This window comes from Pelodiscus sinensis, chromosome 13, assembly GCF_049634645.1.
Source record: "Pelodiscus sinensis isolate JC-2024 chromosome 13, ASM4963464v1, whole genome shotgun sequence".
Lineage (NCBI taxonomy): Eukaryota > Metazoa > Chordata > Testudines > Trionychidae > Pelodiscus > Pelodiscus sinensis.
In genome coordinates, this window is record NC_134723.1 from 34718305 (window position 1) to 34740324 (window position 22020).

At 44.4% G+C, this 22020-nt stretch overlaps 1 protein-coding gene across 1 annotated transcript in view; it reads left to right on the plus strand.

Moving 5' to 3' along the window:
* The first annotated feature begins 1862 nt into the window (after positions 1 to 1862).
* Positions 1863 to 22020, plus strand: part of SLC9A6 (solute carrier family 9 member A6) — a 42608-nt gene continuing 22450 nt past the window's right edge. The window contains exons 1-6 of the mRNA XM_075941028.1: positions 1863 to 2196; positions 10333 to 10532; positions 10896 to 10973; positions 12375 to 12451; positions 14811 to 14923; positions 17733 to 17838. Of these exons, the coding sequence (XP_075797143.1) occupies positions 1947 to 2196; positions 10333 to 10532; positions 10896 to 10973; positions 12375 to 12451; positions 14811 to 14923; positions 17733 to 17838 (824 nt within the window). The 5' untranslated portion in view covers positions 1863 to 1946. The remainder of the gene's footprint in view (positions 2197 to 10332; positions 10533 to 10895; positions 10974 to 12374; positions 12452 to 14810; positions 14924 to 17732; positions 17839 to 22020) is intronic.

Below are 22020 nucleotides of genomic sequence, written 5' to 3' on the forward strand. Positions count from 1 at the left end.
GGGGGGAAGACAGGGGCAGGGTCATAGGTCGAGAGGTGTGGCCTGAGATGCTAGAAGGGACGGTCGAGGGGCGGGGTCAGCGGTGATTGGCGAAAGGGCTAGGGCTGTAGTTGAGGGCGGGGCCAAGGCATACAAACTCATATAGGAGGGGGGCATTCATAGGGGCCGACAGTGATAGGCAGGAGGGACAGTCATAGGCTGAGGGGCGGGGCCAACAATGATAGGCAGGAGGGGCAGTCATAGGCTGAGGGGCGGGGCCGACAATGATAGGCAGTAGGGGCAGTTATAGGCTGAGGGGCGGGGCCGACAGTGATAGGCAGGAGGGACAGTCATAGGCTGAGGGGCGGGGCCGACGAAGATAGGCGGGACAGGCAGAGTCATAGGTTGAGGGGCGGGACTTAAGGGTGAGCTTTGCTCCCAGGTCCTTTGGGGAGCGGCATCCCGTTAGCCCGAGTGGCAGGCTGCTGGGCCCACTCCTCTGGCAGAGTCCGAGGCCTTCCCTGCGGATGGGGGTTGTGCGGTGTCCTTGCTGTGGCAGCCCCTAGCTACCTTCCCTCTCCCCGGGAGCCGCTTCTCCCCTGGCTGGTGGGGCAATAGCACTGGAGTACAAATGGCGGCCTGGGGAAAACTTGTATTTTGCACAGCTGCCCTGCTGCGCGTTGCCGCTTGGCCTCCTCGATATCCCCATCCGCCTCTCACCCTGCACTGTGTCCCCTTCGTTCCTAACTCCTGCATTCTCCTGGGAAAAACGCCCAGGATGCATGGATTCGCTGTTAGCTTCCCCTCTCCAGCAATGCTCTGAGCACCTTAGGAGGCTAGGAGCTGGGAAGCAAGGAGCAATATCGGGTCCATGAAAGACAGGAGAGCAGCAGCTCCTGATGCTCACCTCAGGCATAACTGGGCTGGAGAAAGTGGCCTGGAGGCACAAAGCATGAATGTGTTACATCTGGCTTCCCCCATAGCCCTGTAGAGGAAGGTTTGTGGGAGAGAGATCACCCTCCCACCATGTTCTTATACTGGGAGGAAACTGGCATCAACCTGGGTAGCTTTTCTCTCCAGAAGAGCTCCCGGGTCAGCCAGGAGCAGTTACTGACAACCTAAGCGGCATGGTTCTGTGCTGCATAGTAGCACCACTTTGAGTATGACACCCATTTGCAGTCACCTGGGTAACTCACCCTTAAGGCTTGCTTTGCCCCTGTCCCTCCCAAACAGCTGGCCTCACAAAATTGGGAACGTTCAGTTTCCTGGCTTTAGAACCCAGAACTGGACAGCCTACTAATTTCCCCAACTGTCCCTCCAGTAGAGCCCAATGGTGGTGAGGGTTATATCAGCATATATCCTGTGTTCCTGGTAGATAGCTCACACATGAAGAGAGTCACATTAATTACACTGCATCAATGACTGTGTACACAGAAGAGTTTTAGATCCCACTGACTGGCTGCCATTGGATTGAGCTTTGCAGCTGCAGAGCTTATGAAATACTGTGGTATTTTGGGGTGCAGCAGCACCTCAGAGTTATGAACGGACCCGTCAACGTAAGAACATATGTTCTTAATGTTCAATGGGAATTTTTTAACAGACCCATGTTTTGTTCCCAGTGACAAACACGGTAGAGTAGGGAACCACTGCCATGCCATCCCCCAAGGATGGGTAACTCCGCAGTCTCGCTTTACGCGGTGCCAGGCAGGTGTGATGCTGCCGGATGCTAGGCATGGGCAAGCCTAGGCATGCGGGGTTCCCAACACGCTAGGCTGGCTGTGAAACGGCGGGTGCTTCGCTAGAGCAGCCGCACTTCCCCGGGGGCCTCCAGCCGACAGCCATGGCCTGTGCCCCTTATGCCCCTCCCCACGCGCGCCCGGCACCGCCCCACTTCCCGCCCCGGCGCCTGCGCCGAGCCCTGCCCACAGCTCCGCTGCCAGCCGGGCCCTGCGGACGGAGCCGGAGCCATGGCCGTGGCGCTGCCCGTGCGGGCGCTGCTGCTGCTGCTGGCGGCGCCGGCCCGCGGGGAGGTGGCCCGGCCCGTGGCCCTGGAGGAGGAGATCGTGTCCGAGAAGGCGGCGGAGGAGAGTCACCGGCAGGACAGCGCCAACCTCCTCATCTTCATCCTGCTGCTCACCCTCACCATCCTCACCATCTGGCTCTTCAAGCACCGCCGCGCGCGCTTCCTGCACGAGACCGGCCTGGCCATGATCTACGGTGAGGGGCGCCGCGCGCCGGCCCCGCCCCCGGCTCTGCCCCTCAGCCGCCGGCTCCCACTCCGCGACCAGCCCTCGCAGCTGCCCCCCCCCCAGCTGCCCTTCAGCACCCCGCCCCTCGCAGCTGCCACCTCGACCCCCGCCCCCTGGTTGCTGTCTAGCGACCAGCCCCCACCCCCCTGCAGCTGTCACTCAGCCCCCACCCCCTGAGCTGGCTTTCAGCCCCCCCCCCCCCGGCTCCACACCCCCACCCTTCCGCTGCTGCCTAGGGACCAGCCCCCTGAGCTGCCCTCCGGCCCAGGGCTGCTGCCTAGCAACAGTCCCCTCCACCCCTCCCCGGAGATAGCACCTGCTCTCCCCCCCCAAACTCTCATCCGCACCTCCCCAGTAACCAGCCCCTGAACTGTCACATAAAGTTTCTCAGTTGCCACCCAGCAACCAGTTGATAGTGGGCACCCTCTATGTGCACTTCCTGCTTGAAGCCAACCTGGTCATGTCTACCGTGAGGGATACCCCACACCCTCCCGACTGCTTGGCTACTGAGCTGCCACACAGAAGCCAGCCAGACTCACCCTTGGAGCTGGCGCACAGCACCCAACACTTACCCCACCCCTCTGACACCCACGTCTTGGCATATTGACTGCACAAGGTCTGCCGGGTAACTTCCTGTGGTGAGAGACTCTCTCAGGACCCAGCCATCCTTTTGAGCCATCCAGCAAACAACCCCATCTCCCACTCCGTGTCAGACCCATCCCTGGGAACACTGCGTGCGTGAGACCAGGCAGGACTCAACCCCCCTCCATGCATTTTGCACCCAACACCCGTGATTTAGCACCCACCCGGCAACCCTATCATAGCACTTCCTGCATTGGAGTGGCCTACTCACTATATAGTCATATACTTTCTGCGTGAGATGGAATCAGATCTATGGTGAGACTGACCAGGAAAATACCCATCTGGGGTCTCCCTCAATGAGACATCAGCATCTACTGTACCATTCCTGCATAAGAAAGATCTGGCCATGAGGGGTTGACCTAACCCTAACCCAGGTGTTTTTGAAAAGCCTATATAATAGCTGAAGTGTGTGTCTTTAAAAGTTGCAAGACATTGTATTTTAAGTAGGTTTTTTTTTTAAAATATTGAGAGGTCTCTTAATATGGGGTGGGTGAACTGTTAAAAGGATCCCTTAGTGCAGAGACACCTGATTTCACATAGTTCTGGCAACTGTGGAAGGAAAGTGCACTAGGCTAAGAGGATGAAAGAGATTTGCCCAGATCTTAAATTGTGTTCTTTGCCTGGGAGGTATGTATATAACATGTCACTGCGTGTTAATAAACTTTTTTGAAAAAAAATATTGCATTGTATCAAGACTAGAGATGTTACACATCTAATGTCCAGAATAAGGATGAAAGCGACTAGTCGACTACCCGATAAGCCTGGGCTTATCGAGTAGTCAAATGCCTAGTCAACCAGTTGCTTTCTCCCCACCTTTGTATCAGGGGCAGTGGGGCAGTAGGGGTGGGGGGAGCTGGTGCTGGTGGGAGCCAGCTTAAAAGCCAATTTCCCCCCAGCACAGTCTCCACAGAGGAGCAGGGGAGACAGAGGCGCAGCAGGGAAAATGGCATGAGCAGGGAGTAAAGCAGATCCTGACTGCTGCGCCTCTCTTTCAAATGTAGTAAGAGCCCCGCAGAGGCGCTGCAGGGAACCCAGAGTGAGCGGGGACTCAAGTAGAGGTGCAACAGTCGGGATCTGGTGCGAGACGGGATAGCAAGCTCCCCCCATGGATATTCCATCAACTACTTGATTAGCTGATTAATCGAAATTTAACATCCCTAATCCATAAGGTATCACGCTAAAGCAGGGTACTCATCACGCAGCCCATTTGTTTGCGGCCCGCAATGTAGTTTGATTTTACGCGGGGCTCAACACGTGGCATGCAGGTGGAATATGTGTTTTAGTAGTTAAATTCCTGGACTGTCATTGCTCATTGAAAGTACTGTCATAGGGGTGGAAATCAGGTAAATACTGCATTTTATTAATATCAGCAGGAGTGACTTAAATGGAGCCTGCGTCTTGTGTAGTCTTGCCTTAATCTTTGTATTCATGCCCGCCAGTGTGAAAGAAGCTGTTTGCATATATTTGCATGTATATGCAACCACACTTAAGTTGCGGCCCTCGGCATGTACTGTGAGTATCATTGTGGCCCCTGGGGCTTCCAAAGTTGAGTAGCCCTGCGCTAAAATGTTTATATAATTCCTGCCCATCTGACACTTACAGTAAAGAGGTTACAAGTATAGGCCCCAGCCCTGTGATTTCTCTTATGGAGATGGTGTCAATGCGGCCCTGTGCAGAGCTCTTCCTGCATGAATCTTGGAGGTCATATTCTCATCTATGAAAGTATGAACCTGGGGACCCAAACATTTATCAAAGTGATTAGTGATTTTGGGTGATCAACTTAAGGCATCCGAGTGGATCCTCAGTGTCAGAAAGTGCTGAGTTCCTCCCACTGAAAATTAGCCTCATTTAATGTATCTCAAGTTGGGCACCCAAAATCACTAGACGCATTTTAAAATCTTGGCCTGGAATGTTAGTCGTATTTCTAATATAGAGCTAAACTGCACAAAGCATAGGAGAACTGGAGTTCTTAACCACTGCCTACACTAAGTTCTGTGTTGCAGCTCAGTGAAACTAGGGAACTTCTAGGTGGTAATGGATGTGTAACAACGTAATATGTCTCATTGGGCAATAGAATTTGAGGTTCTGTGGCTGGTTTATACTTAGGCTGAGATTTGAGTAGTGTCTTTCTGTCAGTTTATCTATTTGCACTATGGAGATAATATTTACCATGTTAGGAGGAGTATTTGCAGTACACTGGAAAGAGTTAAACCACCACCATCATCATTCTTCTCGCACCATCAGATGCATGAGTGAAAAGTCACACAGCACCTGTCATCCCTATCCTAGGCTCATTTTTCTGTGTATATATATTCCAGTGTAATAACACTATTTCAGCTGTTGTCAGGCATGGAGTGTGCCTCCATCGTGGTTGCTCTATCTCTTGCCGTGGGGTAGCCAACAAAATATTTTGGTAGCCTGTTACTAGGCTTTCTTAAAGTACACCCCAAATATGGCTCGCTCTTTTTTCGTCCTGCTTGTATTGTTCTAGGTCAGGGATGGGTCATAATTTTTTTTTATGGGGAGCCACTCCAAGAATTTGAAAAATGGTTGAGGGCCTCACTCTTCCATAGTATTAATTGTGAAGGTGCGGGGTCTGGGATGGAGGATAGGTGCAGAAGAGAGCTTGGGGTAAGGGAAGGAGTTTGGGTAAAGAAGATGGTTGTGACCTGGGGCACTGGATTCGGGTGCAGGGAGATGGATTGTGACCAAGGGCATGGAATTGGGGTGTACAGGAGGGGTGCATGGGATTGAGGTGCAGGAGTTTGGGTTGTGATCTGGGGCAGGAGATTGGGATGCCACATCTGGGAGGGGATATGGGTGCAAGAAAGGGGCAGAGGATTGGGGAGGGAAGGGCTGGGATGCCAGAGGCAGGCTGTGGCCAGGAGGCTTACCAGCCAGCAGCCCAGCATTTTCCTGAAGCAGTCTCCTTGCCTGCCTTGTCCCTGCACAGGCTGCAGCCATGTGCTCTGTGAATAACTACGAGCCCAGGAGGGATAGGGGAGGGAAAGGGGGAAGGGGCGTGGTGCTTTTTGGCTGTCTGTTATTGAAACAGGCAGCTTTCATTGGGCAGTTTCTGTCCAAAAAACAGTCAGTGGGATTGCGGGATTGTGCTGCAGGCGGGAGGAACTCCTAAAACCTTCCCCAGTCCCCTTCAGGCTCACAGATTTTAAAACAAAACTGCCTGGCGGCTACAATTCTGGATGGCATGCAGGTGGGGTGAGGCAAGCAGGAAGTGTGCCTGGGGTTCCTCTCCATGTCTCTGGGCTGGATCCAGTGGCTTGGCAGTCCAGATCCAGCCTACAGACTGTTTTTTGCCAGGCTGATCTAGGTAGTTCTGGCATGCAAGGACCTCTTTATTACTTATTCTACCAATCTGTTTCACTTTCAGTATTCTGTGTAGATACCTACACTGAAAGCTGTTTAATTTGTTACAAATGTCATTGTAAGGAAATCAGTTAATAGGTAATCTTGCAGAATGGACTGTCAAGAAGATGCAGTTGTTCCCTTATAAATAGCTTACACATAAATATTAGAAAGGAGGTCCTGGTCTGTGTGTGAGATGATGTAAGAATTGACCCTAGGACTTGTCTCTGAGGGTATGTCTACACTGCCACCCTAGTTGGAACTAGGGTGGCTAAGGTAGGCATTCGAACTTGCAAATGAAGCCCGTGATTTAAATATCCCGGGCTTTATTTGCATGTTCCTGGAGGCCGCCATTTTTAAATGCCCCGTAGTTCGAACTACCTGCCCGCGGCTACATGTGGCACGGACTAGGTAGTTTGAATTAAAGATCCTAATTCGAACTAGTGTTACTCCTCCTGCAATGAGGAGTAACGGTATTGAATTAGGAGCTTTAATTTGAACTACCTAATCCGTGTCACATGTAGTCGCTGGCAGGTAGTTCGAACTACAGGGCATTTAAAAATGGCGGCCCACGGGAACATGCAAATAAAGGCCGGGATATTTAAATCCCGGACTTCATTTGCAAGTTCGAATGCCTACATTAGCCACCCTAATTCCAACTAGGGCGGCAGTATAGACATACCCTTAGGGATTTTTGTACCACTTCATCTGTGCTGAAGTTCTCTAAAGTGTGGTTTGCACACGTGCAGTGTACCTACATTGAGGATTCAGAAATCCCAAATGTGGACAAACATTTGAAGTGGTGCTTTCAGAAGCACAGGAGGAATTCAGAAACAGAGATCCCATTGATTTAAGGATGGGTGATTGGGCATTTGAAGGACATGTGCTCCTAAATCTTTTGGGTCATTTTGGAAATCTCCCTGATCGTGTTTGTCTTTGAACAGATGAAACTTCTAGTTCACCTGGTAAGAGCACTTGGCCATTCCAAATTACACTTCCACCTGTGAATACTTCTCTACAATGAAGTGATCGAGTAGGAAATAGCATAATTATTTGAGGTGTGAGATGGCCTTATAGAAGCATCCCTGAGTTCCTGGATCCAGCTGATTTTTACATGGCTTTCTGTTGGAGCTTGTCTTGCATGTGGGGATTATGCCTGGAAAAGACACTCGATTGACAATTCCCAGAGTCTATCCCTTCACCAATTCCATGGGACCAGAAGGCAGCACCCCGTCTCTTTCTGCTTGTTAGTTTCCTTCCCCCCATATTGGTTGGCTGTTTGTGAGTGTGGAGTCCTGGGTTGAGCCATAGTGAGAGTTGGTATCATATTTTCTACAGCTAATGAGACTTCTCAGTGAGTTACCAGAGTAAGGTGCACTATGTAGTTGCCGATATTTCAGGAACCACGAGCTGACAGATGAAATAGAGAGCAGGAAGATGGGCAGATAGATGACCTTGTCGTGCATTGCGTAGTAATACTGGAGGACTGCTTTAGATCAGTATTGGAATCTTGCCTTACTGTGGAGCTTCATGAGCATGAATGTAATAGAGATGATGTGATTGAAACCAACACATTGAGGTGCATAGGAGCATGAACAGAAAGAGAGTTAAAGTTGAACTGGAAGGAACAGTCAAGTTATAACTTCACCACAAATCTTAGTCTAGACAAGCCTTTATTAAGTGTATGTTTAAGACTGAAAAGTAGCCTCCAGCACTGAATATTGTAACTAACACTAAATGTCTCTTATTTCAGTTTTCCTCTCGGTTGTTATTTTTAATTGGCGTTGCACAATTAGGTGCTTGGGAATGATCTGGTAGCTATCCTATTGCAAATGTCATCAACAACAAAAAATGTGGAAAACACTATCCAAAAGTTGTGATTTCTATGCAGTCATCTTATTGAGCGTTGCTGCTCTATTTTCTCATTAATTTTGAAACAAAGCGAGTAAGGTTATTTCCAGCAATATGCAAAATATAGTGTTAACCCACTGATGTGTTTGTTACAGGACCCCCGATTCACAGAGGATGGTTTTCTAGTCCCAGATACAGAAACTTACTTTTCTAGCTCAAGCTATAGTAGCTCATGCTTTTATTTCTAGAAATCCCTGGTGTGTCAGCTAAGGTGACAATTACACTGTTTTTTCAAACCTTCTCTTGATTCCACTTCTCTCTTGAAGTTGTCTTCTTTGTCCTACTGTTACCCCTTATCCCAGCCTAGTGGTGCTCCCCTTTCATTTCTAGAGGATGAGTCACGTAATTTGGATCCTAGACTAATTTGTGATGTGATTTTTTTTTTCCATCTGCACTTTCCTTAACTGAATTTAGAGAATCAATAGCAGACTGAATAACGCTAAATGTATACTTCTTCACATAGGAAATCCTGGGCCATTCTTGGCCTCTGTGGCTGCAGGGAAATATTGGAAATTTGCCTCATCTTCAGACTGTGGGATTAGCAAAAATGGAGCCTAATCTCGTGAAGTGCGGTAGAGACTGTTCAGACCCTGATTGCTCAACAGTGGCTCGCTAAAATCTACACAGAGTAAATTTCTGAAGCTTCATCTTTGCCTGGAAGTCCTCAGACTGCCACATAATTGGACGCTGTATTTCTGAGCTGTCAGAATTTGAGTGTGGATACTGTAAAACTGCTAAATAAGCAAAGCAAAAACCAGCACAGGTGTGGCATATGTTGGGTTGGAAGGGGTTGCCCAGAATCATCTTATTCTTCACAATATCAGTCTGCTACATCCATTAGAACAGAGGTGGGCAATAATTTTTGCCCGGGGGCCACTTCAAAAATTTGTAAGTAGCCCTGGGCCACCCTGGAAGGGGCAGGGCCTAAACAGGAAGGGGCGGGGCTACCCCACCCCAAGACCAATCATGGTCTGGGGATGGGAGAGCCCCTTTGCCCCCTTTCCCACTAGGCACCCCTACCCTGGAAGAGGCTTGGTATGTTCCTCCACCCCCAAGCCAATCAGGGCCTGGGGTTGGGGGAGTGTGGGAAGCCTATTCCCACCCTGCGAGCAGCACGTGGCACTGAAGTGCCACAGGCTCCTCGCAGGGCCAGGACAGGGCAAAGGAAGCTTCACGCCGCTTCCCCGATTGGCACTTGACAAATCTAGGCCAGAGCAAAAGCCTGACAAGAACTTCTTTATGCTGGGAACCCCTCTCAGCAATTCTCAGTCACCTTGCTTTTGTGGGCAAAGCTGGACCTTTCACTCAAACTTTAATACTGGTGAGTTTGTGCAGTAAGCATGGCTGTGCAACATATATAGGCCCTTTCTCTGCAACACAGTTGACTGGTCAAACAAAGGGAGTCTGAAACTAAACTCATCAGTGTTCCTCTTCCTCCTTTCCAGATGCTACACTGCACTAAACACCTTCCTGACGCCTTGGCAGGACTCATTTCCACCTAGAATTCTAGAAGTGATACTGCCCTTTTTTATCAACCTGAAAGACAACTTTTTATCCTGGCTCGAAATTTTTCATTGCTCTAATACCATAATACTTATGTGTTCCTCATATTATAAAAATAATACACAACAATCTCTCTGTATTTCCCCCTACCAGTATAGGTATTTTATTCTCTTCTTTTATATAAATGTTTATCACTTGGGAAGGCATCATGGAGAAAAGTGTATACACAGAGCCGGGCTAAGCTACGGGCTGACCGGTCTACCGCGCGGGGCTGCCAGACCGGGTGGAGGCAGGGCCACGCATGTGCCGGGTGCCCGGGGGTGGCGCCGCGCTCCAGGGGCTCTGGGCATACGAATGGCTCGGGCCAGCCCTGTGTATACATGGGAGTTACTAGTCATTGAGATGTATATGGCTTGTCTGCCCACACCTGGCAGTGTGTTTCCTGGATGTAGTAGCCACATCTTAGGAAATGCTAATTCTTTCCACCCTTGAGAAGCAGTGTGTTACCAATCTGTGTATTCTGCAGGTCAGTATAGTAGGAAGACGTTGTGATGAATTTCCTTCTGAGATGTAGGTGAGGAACTAGCACAAATACAGAGTGGATCTTTCACATCTTCAGGTGACATTTTGATGGTTAATATTTGCAGATGTTGCATGGCTAATATTGTGTTTTTATTTCCAGGTGTTCTGATGGGCGTCATCCTTCGATATGGAATTCATGTTCCCAGTGACGTTAATAATGTGACCTTAAGTTGTCAAGTGCAAACCAGTCCAGCTACTTTGTTAGTAAATGTTAGTGGGAAATATTATGAGTATACCCTGAAGGGGGAAATCGGCCCTCATGAACTGAATAATGTTCAAGATAATGAAATGCTGAGAAAGGTGAGCTGCTTAGTGTTTGGAAACTTTGCATGGCATAGTTCCTGGCAAATGTCCAATAGAGGATTTGTTAAACAGGGCCCAATATTGTTCCCTTTCCAATTCCCAGGTTTGTTCTCTACTGCAGTGGGGGCAACATAGTGTCCAAACTGTAAACCAGAATGTTTAATATATTGTTTCAGCAGTAGCTAACTTTATTGCAAAAGGTACACATTAAAGGATTGCATTTCAATTTACTCTGTTTGTCTTGTAGTTTTCATGCCAAACTCTCTTGTCTGATATATAAAATATGTAACATATTCTGATGACTGGTCTTTTTTGTCTCCTGAAATCTTGACTTCAACACATTTTATTCTTTTTAAATAGGTGACTTTTGATCCCGAAGTGTTTTTCAATATTTTACTCCCTCCAATTATATTTTATGCTGGATACAGCTTAAAAAGGGTATGTCTCATTGCATTTCACTTATTTGAAGATTGTTGTATTTAAATGCTTACAGCTGTGGAAGTAGAGTAACGCAGAACAAAGGTTAGTGGGCCTCATTTGCGGTGCACGGTCCTTTGTTCTCTTAGTTATTTCTAGAGCGTTGATTGGCGTAGTGACTAAGCACAGATGTTCTTGTGCTGTCCTATACTGTGGTGTATGTATGCAAAAAACAAGAAAAACTTAAAAAATATAATTATGGCTTGCCCAATATTTGTCTGAAACCTCAAGTTTTTCAGATTTGCACTCATATGTGAGGGTGCTTGAATGACTGATCCATTGTAAAATTTCTGTCTCTATCTATCTCACCTCAGAACACACAAGCATAAATGATTAGTTATGTGAGTTCCTGTAAAAAACAATGAAGACTGTGGAAATGGATGCTATAGCCATGTCAGAGATATGGGTCCAGTACCTGCTGGCATATTGTGTATGGATCAGAGCTTCCTCCTAAGCAGAATTTAGTGAGGTCGTTTTTATCAAGGCTTACAAAAAGCTGAGGTAGGGGAACTTGGCTTTTTTGCATGGGCCACCAAGGAGAACATAAGCTTCCCCTGGAGTTCCCCAGAAGGTAGCTGTCACAAACCATTTGAAAGAACTTAAATCAAATTAGGTCATGTGAAGCCTTTTTGCAGGTTTCAAATGAGTAACAGATTGTTCCTTGTCCTAGCCAAATCTCCAAAGTGCTAATATGTAAGGAAGGAAACATGAGCCTGTTTGACTCATGTAAAAGGAAGCAATCCTTCCAAGCTTGGAAATCCCCTAGTCGCCAGCACCAGCAGTCTGCTAATAAAGCTGCTAAAATAAACTTATTATTATTATTTAGTAGTACAGGTTGAACCTCTCTAGTCTGGCACTCTCTGGTCCAGCAACATCTGTGGTCTGGCATGATTTTAGTTAGCCAGATGTCCACTTATCATTGGTGTGGTTAAGTTTTCCAGGGTCCCATAAAGTTTGTTTACAGCCACCAGTCCTGGCTCTCAGTGTTCTGTGTTGTTATTTAGCTCTAGTTTAGTCCTATATGTCTTCTAAGAGCCCAGTAAGCAGTGGTAATGCTACTGGACAATATTGACCTCCCATGGTCTAGCAAATTCTCTGGTTCAGCACTGGTCAGGTACTTAGGATGCCGAACTAGAGAGGCTGAACCTGTAGTAGTATTTCAGTGGCATCTAGGAGCCATGGATCAAGGCCCACTGTTGTACGTGCTGAATAAACACACGTTTATTGCCACAAAGACGAAGTACAAAACGAGATGTTGTATTAAGCGGTGTTCTTAATATATGTGGTAAAAGGAACATAAAAATGGTTTGAAAACAAAGGATCAGTACAGCTGTAATGCAGTGTGGTTTTTATCTCTTCTAGAGGCATTTCTTCAGAAACCTGGGGTCAATCCTAGCGTATGCTTTTCTTGGAACAGCTATCTCCTGTTTTATGATAGGGTGAGTATTTGATGTCCACCTACAAGGTTTGGCAGTATGGATAGAGCCCTGTGCAGATTCAAATGTGTCTGCAAAATGATCCACGAATATCTGCATCCACATCTGCAGATATAAAGCAAATATCTACAAATGTGAATGTCTCTAGATGCAAAATTTTGATTTGATCCATATCCACAAAAATGATCCACAGATATCTTCCTCCACATCTGCAGATATAAAGTCAAGATGTATGGATTTGAAGGGCTCTTAATATGGAGGGCTGGTACTTAGGTTGTTAGCTTGTGCCAACACAGCTATGGTGCTGTTACCTATGATGGCTAGATTAGTATGGAGATATCTACCTATTCAGTAATCATGTCTTCCCTTACCCAACATTAAAGATGTCTACAGTGCAAGATGGGGTGATATGGTCTGAGCACAGAATTTAGAGCCAGGATTCCCGAGTTCTAATCCCAGCTCTGACAAGATATTTAACCTCCCTGCCAATATTAATTAATCTTTTAAAGAAACAATTTGCTTGCCTTTCAGAGGTAATGCAGATCGTGTAGGGTCTGGCAAATATTATATTGTATGTCTTGGTTTCTGATTTTTACAGTACTGAAATAAATAAAATATTGATTCAAAAATACTAACTGGGATTTAAAAGGTTTCCAGATACTTTCAAAGGTCTTTAAATACCAGGTATTACTTCTGAGACTGAATCAGTGAAAAAATTATTAGATATGAATAACTAGTGAGACACTGGTATGAAATATAGAGTGTCACACAAACTGCATAGTGGTTTAAAAAAATTCCCAAGCATCTGAACTGTAGTAGTGTCTAAACTGAAATCTTGGTCTAAGAATAAAGGTTTCTACAAGAGTCGTTTTAGTGTTAACAGTATTAAAAAACTCCCAGAGGGATTAAGGGTTTAGGAAGTTGCTTCAGAAAGCGCTGTTGTGCTTTCTGGACTGTGGTAGGGCACAATGCTACTCGCCTGGAGAAATGCAACACAGACCTATAAGATTATGTACATTTTAAAAAATATAATCACTTATTTTAATTTTCTTCACGAAAGATATGGAAGTTCCTCTGGGGTAGAAAGAGTTGCTATAAATAACACAGGATAAACCTATTGAAATAATCTGTACATTTTCCCTGCTTTCCAGAAAGCCAACTATATCATGCCTTTCCCTTTCCCCACACATGTTGTGTTCAATCTAACCTGTGATTAGTAATGTGATGCCCTTTAGCTACTAGGATACAATATGGCTCTGTCTACATTGGCACCCTTTTCCGTAAAAGGGATGCTAATGAGACACTTTGGAATTGAAAATGCCGCAGGGGATTTAAATATCCCCCGCGACATTTGCATGAACATGGCTGCCGCTTTTTTTCCGCAAGATCCCTTATTCCTACTTGAATAGGAAAGGGTTTATTTTCCGCAAGATCCCGTCTAGACTGGCGCTTTCCTCCGGCAAAACCCAGAGCCGGAAAAAAGCGGCAGCCATGTTCAAGCAAATGCCGCGGGAGATATTTAAATCCCCCGCGGCATTTGCAAGTCCAAAGTGTCTCATTAGCATCCCTTTTACGGAAAAGGGTGCCAATGTAGACACAGCCTATGTGTATACATAACAGTAGCTGTAACAAATGTGTTTGCAAATGTCTCTTAGAATATTGCAAGAAAGCGGGAGAATTACTGCGATGTATTAAATTGGCAAGTTAATGGGGCTTTGGTTTACTCCTGGATGTTGTAGGTTGTGCCATGCTGTGATTTTATTTATTAGTATTAATATATGTAGCTGGAGGGAATTAATTCTGATTCTAAGTAGTAAAAATATGAAAATTACATAGGATGCTTTCAAGAGGGAATTGTGGAAGATGAAAGCAAGCTCAGCCTCCATACAGATTTGTCTTAAAAAAAGGAAAGGAAAGGAAATAAAGAAAATAGGAGCAAGGCTCGTTTCAAAGTCAGTGAAAGGTCATTATACTGACTAGTCATATAAAATATCATAGAAATCAAACCATTTGAGATTGGGGAGGTAAGATGGTCTATGTTACACATTTCGCCAGCTGCTCACATATTTATCCTGTCAAACTCTGTGTATTAAGTAGCTTTATGCACAGAGTAGTTCAGATGTTAAATTCATTTATTGCTAACCACACATACAGCACTGTGTATGGATTAAATAGGAGTTGAGGGCTTTTGCCCACCCTGTCAAACTCCGTGGTCTTTGTTTAATATAAATATATATTAAATAAAATATTGCATATTCAGGTAACTTTACATGTTAAACTTGCAAATTCAAGGGAACCACATTGTTAAAATGATATTCACACGCTTTTCAAATATCCATTCATGTCTCTACTTATTCAACAGGTCGATTATGTACGGCTGCGTAGCATTGATGAAAGTAACCGGGCAACTTGGTGGAGATTTTTACTTTACAGATTGTCTGCTGTTTGGTGCCATAGTATCAGCTACTGACCCAGGTATATTGTGATCATTGTTTTCCCTCACATGTTACCAAAATGCTGTTCTGTTTTGGGTGGGAGGGAAGAGAGGGAAAGAAGCCATAAGCCACATCTCTTGAGTTTTGTAGTTCAAGCACATTATGACTCATTTTTAGGGGTAAAATTGATCTCCATCAAGAAAAATAATACTTGAAGGCTGCGTCTAGATTGGCATGATTTTCCGGAAATGCTTTTAATTGAAAAGTTTTCCGTTAAAAGCATTTTCAGAACAGAGCGTCTAGATTGGCACGGATGCTTTTCCGCAAAAGCCCTTTTTGCGGAAAAGCGTCTGTGCCAATCTAGACACGCTTTTGCGCAAAAAAGCCCCAATCGCCATTTTAGCCATCGGGGCTTTTTTGCGCAAAACAATACTGTGCTGTCTACATTGGCCCTCTTGCGCAAATGATTTGTGCAAGAGGGCTTTTGCCCGTACGGGAGCAGCATAATATTTCCGCAAGAAGCACTGATTTCTTACAGTAGGAAGTCAGTGCTTTTGCGGAAATTCAAGCGGCCAGTGTAGACAGCTGGCAAGTTTTTCCGCAAAAGCAGCTGATTTTGCGGAAAACCTTGCCAGTCTAGACGCAGCCGAATTATATATTAAACTTCCCCCCTCAAAGCTTTGTCCTCTCACTGATGTCATTGGGAGGCTTGCTGTTGATTTTACTGGAATTTAGTTCAGGCCCACTCACTGTAGCACTCTTTGCAAGCAGTCAGCCCTGCTCAAAGTGTGTGCATTCCAGGTGTTCTCAGGGTATGTGCTAGACAATATCTACCCTCAAAATGTTGTATGGATGGATTTTTGGTCTTAATCTAAAATATGAGCTGACCATAACAAGAAAAATTGTGATTATTTAAAAAAAAATCTTATTCCAGTCTGCCGATCCCTTTAGATTTACAAAGGCTAAGTGTTGCTCAGGCCAGCCACCTGAGTATATAACCAAGGGTGGGGTTGCAGTCAGGTGTGTAGCTTGTGCTGCTGTAGCCATGCCGCTATTTTTAGCAAGCTAGCTGCAGCTAATTCTACCGATGCTGAGAAGCACCCTCCCATATGCCACAGTGGCCAACCCTTGTAGACCTGTTTAAAAGTTGAGATTTACTTCTTGTGTTGCACAAACTGGGCAGATTTTGTGCAAATACAATGACTGTGCCTTCTTCTCAACTTGAGCAATAAAATTATTGTCCTTATTACTCTTGCCAGATGGACTTTGATTTCTGCCTCTTCCTCTCACCCATCAACTACTTTTCATTTAAAATTAAAATAATCACCTCAGTTTTCTACCGTAATGATACAAAACATAACCTCTTAGCATAGATTAGCAGTTTTCTTTTGGGTCATTATTATACTGTATTGTGGTATTTTTCAATTTATTGTAAAAGTTGTGCCTAGATAGTTAATACTGCCAACAAGTGACACTGACAGTTACCCCTTACTAGAACACTTTAACATATGAACTCAAATACCTTTCCCAGTTCTCCCAGTGTGTTTTGTCTTGTCCATTTGTTAATATTTTTGTGCTGGGATGGTTTATTCTGTGTCTTCTGCAGTACCGAGCACAAAGTTAGTGCTTCACAGATTATTCCACTCTGCAAAGTAGTTATACATATGCTTATGTCTCATTGACTTCAATGGGATTTACTTCGTTTTAAGCATGTTTATCTGCATTTTAGCGATAATTTAGCATCCCTTGCTGTAATGGGCATGTTTTCTTGAACTGACCCGTTTCTGATCATTGTGTCCTATGCTCCTTCAATATTACGTGGATTTGAATCTCATTTCAATCACTGAATGCCTTTGTTAGCGTACAAGTGGGTTAAAGCCCCTTAAATATGCATATCTGAGTCTCTTGCCTTTCATATGGTAATTGTTTTAAAAGGGGTTTAGAGGGCAGTCACATTGCATTAGTTCAAGTCTATATGAGAAATGCCTCCATGTGACTTTGCATGACACAAGAGCAAGGATTGCAGTGTATAACATCTTGCTTATTCTAGACATTTTTAAGATTCCCATGAGACTGATCATAAAACTTGGTGCATTTTCATTACAATCTCAGGAGTCAAACAGTTGCAGAAACAATAGATGACATTTTCCATTGCACTGCTGTAAAAGCAAAGTAACTGAAGGCCTGTTGTTTCCAGATAACCTCAAAATTCAAAGAAAGTGCCAGTATGCATTAGATGTTGGTCCATATAAATGTTAACCAGCACTTTTAGGATCTTATGATAAAATCAGGACTTTTCTGAGATCGGAGGCCTTTTTAAATACTTTTAAGGGGGATAACTGTGTTATAAAGGGGGAAAACACATCCTCATTCTGTACATAAAAATCAACATTAACTGTATAAAACAGAATGTTGAGGAGGCACAGGAAAGATCCTGAGGCCAGGTCTACACTAGTCCTGACAGCTCGACTTAAGGTATGCAACTCCAGCTACGTAGAATATGTAGCTGGAGTTCACTTACCTTGAACTGAGCTTGGCAGTGTGCTCACAGCAGGTGGACGATGGGAGCAAATGCTCCTGTCAGCTTCCCTTATTTCACACAAAAGCAGGAGTACCCGACGCTTGCAGGGGCACTCTCTGAGTTTGATTTAGTGAGTCTTAACCAGACTCTCTAAATTGAACTCCGGAAGATAATTGTGACAGCGGCAATCTTCTGTTTAATGTAGAGAAGTCCTGAGAAGCAGGCTACTAAAATACAGAATTCTAAAAAAGATAAGTTTGCTTTAGTATATGTAAATATAAAAAGTAATGTCACCTTTCCAATGTCTCTCTATTTTTCTGTTTGTCAGTGACTGTGCTTGCCATATTCCATGAGCTTCAGGTTGATGTTGAGCTGTATGCCCTTCTCTTTGGCGAAAGCGTTCTCAATGATGCCGTTGCCATAGTGCTGTCTTCGTAAGTGTGTTTTTTTTAATTGTTATGTGTGTCACTTGTTGGACATTAAAAATCATCCGGTCTTACATCAAAGAAACTAGGAATGTCAATATTTATTATAATCAGAATTTGTTAATAATCTTCCCAATACAATGCTCTGTATTAATCACCCTCTAATTAGCCTCACAAGGAAAGACTGCTGCTGGGAATTGAAAGCAACACTGAGGCCATAATTACAGCTATTACAATGCATGTGGCATTTTTGGGTTGTTTTTTTTGCCTATTGACTGAGTCAATAGGGAATCTTAACACCCACCTGTAATGTGAAAAAGGAACAACATATCTGTTCTTTTGCAGTGAGATCCTGCTAATGCTACTCATGGATGAAATCACTCTCCAATAATTTTCTACCCACACACATTTGCTTTTCCTCTAGTGGAAATACTTGGGAAAGCAGAAGCTTTCTTTCGCTTTCCACCTTCCATTGCATTGAGAAGACAGTTGTTGCAATTGTAGTTAATATCCTGAACTCAGAGCACCAGTGCCAGAAAATCGGCATCTCCCTAAATCAAATGGATGCTTTTCAGCCTTTTTTGATTCTGTAACATATTTTTCCTGCATATTCTTTGTGTTTGTTGTCATGGAAGTTTTGTTTTCAAATATATAGTATTTGTGATCATGGCAGATTCATTTATGGTTAAGATTAATGCAGAAAATAATTTAGATCTTGTGAAATATTTGAGAACCCAGATTGATTATTTTAATTACAATGTGTGGACCAATCCTGCATCTCATATTTGAACAGTACTTAGTGAATTGAATGTCCCATTGTAGTCTCTGAAACTATTTGTATTAATTAATCTTTTTGTTTTTATATTGGATCCATCAGCAGAATATAGGATTAAGTGTTGCATGATCAAGCCATATTTAAGATGTGTCTCAGCATAAAACTTGATATCAAGAGTGTATGTTGCAAGGTTCTGGGTGGAAATAGAGGAATAGGTTGCACATGGCAGTGATGAAGTTCAGGGCTGGTCTACCCACTCACTTTCCTCTGTGAACCTAGCTAACAAAATAAATTGTAATTCAGCCCTTTTGTTGCTTTGGTGCATGTCCTGTGTGTGGAAACTCATATTTTAGATTATAAACATCCTCTTCTGATTAAATTAAATCAGAACAAAACTCTTTCTTGGAAATAAAAGCATACATGTGTAAAATTTGCACCAGAATAAAAATGGTGTGAGCTACATTTGGTACAAGTTTGTGTGTAGCTCTTCCCTTGAAATGGGGAGGAGTGACAAGAGTAGGAGCGCTCTCAGTGACCTGCTCACATCCCCTTAGTAATGGTCCTGTAACTGTCCTTAACAGACAGAAACACACTTTTAAAATGTACCCTAAGTTGGTCAGTATTGAGTGCATTACTGTAATTAGTTGATTACATTGAAGACTTTAATATATAATCTACAGGGGTTTCTCTTTATGTGGATTCGATTTATACCAGTTGCTCAGAGCATACTGACCAAAGTTACCTCCCTTTAGGTAAATTAGCTACAGTAGTTTCTTCCTTGACACAAAAAAAACCTAATTTTTAAGTGCGACAGAGGAGTCAACTCAGTCTTTCTTGCAGTTTGGAGATCATTACTGTGATAGGAGCTCTGTTTTATCTCCCTTTTACTGGGGTAGTTTTTGACTATTTAATCCAAAAAACCCAAGACTTTGGAGACTGCTTTGGTAAAATTTTGAATTTGAATGTAGGGGTTAGCTTCTGCCTGACTCAGTATCTCCGGGACAGCTTTCCCTCTCTAGGGTTTGTCTATACTACAGGCAGTATAGTGCTACAGCTACAGTGCTGAAGTTGTACTGCTGGGCGGTGTTTACACTGGCATGAATTTCCGGAACTGCTTAAAACTGAATACTATTCCGTTTTTAGTTTTTCCGGAAAAGGAGTGTCTACATTGGCAGGCTGCTTTTCCGGAAAAGCCCTTTTTCCGGAAAAGCGTCTGTGGCCAGAGTAGACGCACTTTTCCGGAAAAGAGCCCTGATCGCCTTTTTCGCGATCGGGGCTTTTTTCTGGAAAGGACTACTGGGCTGTTTACACTGGCCCTTTTCCGGAACAGTGTTCCGGAATAAGGACTTATGCCCGAGCGGGAGCAGAATAGTTTTTCCGGAATAGCGGCTGATTTTGTACAGTAGAGCATCATTGCTTTTCCGGAAATTCAAGGGCCAGTGTAGACAGCTCGCAGCTTATTCCGGAAAAGCGGCTGATTTTCCGGAATAAGTGGCCCAGTGTAGACACAGCCCTGTAATATAGTATGGGTGCTTCCTGGAGCAATGGAAGGGGTTTTACTGTTACTGTAATTCATCAACAAAGCTACTGCCTCTTAAGAGCTGGATTAAAGAATTCTTTAGTTGACTTCACAGCTTCTGCCCTGGGGGTTTGGTTGGCTTAAGTTCATTACTCAGGAGTGTGAATTTTCCAACCCCTTTGATTGTCAACCTAAATTTTAAGTTCAGTAAAATAATTTCCAATCTCCCTTCAGGGTTGAAAGGAGAGGAATGAGTTGAATAGCTATCTTGGTTACGGTGTGCTTGCTTTACATACCTCGATTTCAGTCATTCCTTGCTGAAGAGGTGCTTTGAAAAGCAAATTCTGCTCTTTCACATTCCTACTATAAAAGGGGGAAAACTGTGTGCATAGTTGTTGGGTTTTTTAAATGCTGAAGTATTTTGCTATTGTTGCCTATGTAAGAACTAGAGAAAGGTTAACATTAGACTAGGGTGCTGTGGCATGCATTAAAAAAGCCTTAAATTGGATAGTTTCCTGTTAAAATTCAATGTAGTATTAATGTGACTATGGTGAAGTGATGGGCCAGGAGAAAACCACAATCTGCAGTTTAGCTAAAGTTTTAATCTGTGCAGAAACTATGTGTGGCATTTAAATGGCCAGACCACTGTTCTTATACTTGTTGCTAAAGACTGAACTGTCAGTCACTGTGGTATCTGAGCGCCCTCCATAGAAAATCAGTAGCAAAGTTTCTAGTGGGCTTCATGGAGTTTCTGGTACTTCTCTCTTTATGGGGGCAGGTTTTGGATTCTGTGGGGTGGGGTTGGGAAGGCTTTAGAAATAAAAGTTATTGTATTGCTTATAGCAGAAAGGCTTTCTCAAAGAGAGAGACTTTGCAGGGTTTCCTAAAGATGGTCAGGTTCTAGGTTCGCTTGATCTCTTCTGGAAGACTGCTCCATAGTAAGATCATCTGAATTTTGCGATCTACAATTTGTCCCAGAGGAGCGCAGCTGTCAAGGCTGTTCCCCACTGTGACATGACAAATGCAGAAGTGGGGGCCTGCAAAAGCACTCCAAAACCTTGACTCTACAGGCTCTGGTACAAAAAACTTCCCCCCAAAATCCTAATACCTGGATTTGGGGAAATCCGCTACCACCACCCAAATAATTCCAAGAAAAACCAGGGAAGAGATCACTTGGGAAACCTCTTCCCTGAAGTAAAATTCTCCCCTGCCCCAACCTCCATTTTGCTTGGAGTTGGGAAAAACAGAGGGGACCCACAGACAGACCTTCCAGGACACAAAAATCAACCAGTACTGGTTAATTAAAAAAAAAGAAAACAAACTTTTATTATCACAACAAAACTACAGTTGCAAGCATAGTAAGGCTAGATGGGAAGAGCCACCAATTGATAAAGATTCGCAGGGAACCCCCTGAGTTAAAACTTAGTTACAAAGGAAGGCCAAACACTTAACCAGCTCAGACATTAGTTCCAAATTCCCAAACCAGGAAAACAACAAAACCTGACGGACTAGCTAAACTTTTTCCTGCTTACACATTGTAAGAAGTCCGTTCTTGGAGAGAGAAGTGTCTTCTATCTCTCTTAATACCTGGAAGAAACTTCTCTGCTTTTGAGACAAAGGAGGGAAAGATAAAGACTCCTTTGTCCCAGTTTGAAATTCCTACCTGCATTGTTATTGACTGACCAGATACCTGGCTAGGAACAGAGTTAACCCCTTAGTCACCAGGTACTGGTCAGCACTCCTGATTATGACAGCAGCTATTACAAATTCAAAGGTTAAAATATGGTCTCTAATGTAATGTGGACCTGACCCAAGAATTGCTTTGAAAAGTAGGATCAAGGATCTAAATTGGCATCAGGAGCTGACCAGGAGCCAGAAGAGGGTCTTGAGCACAAGC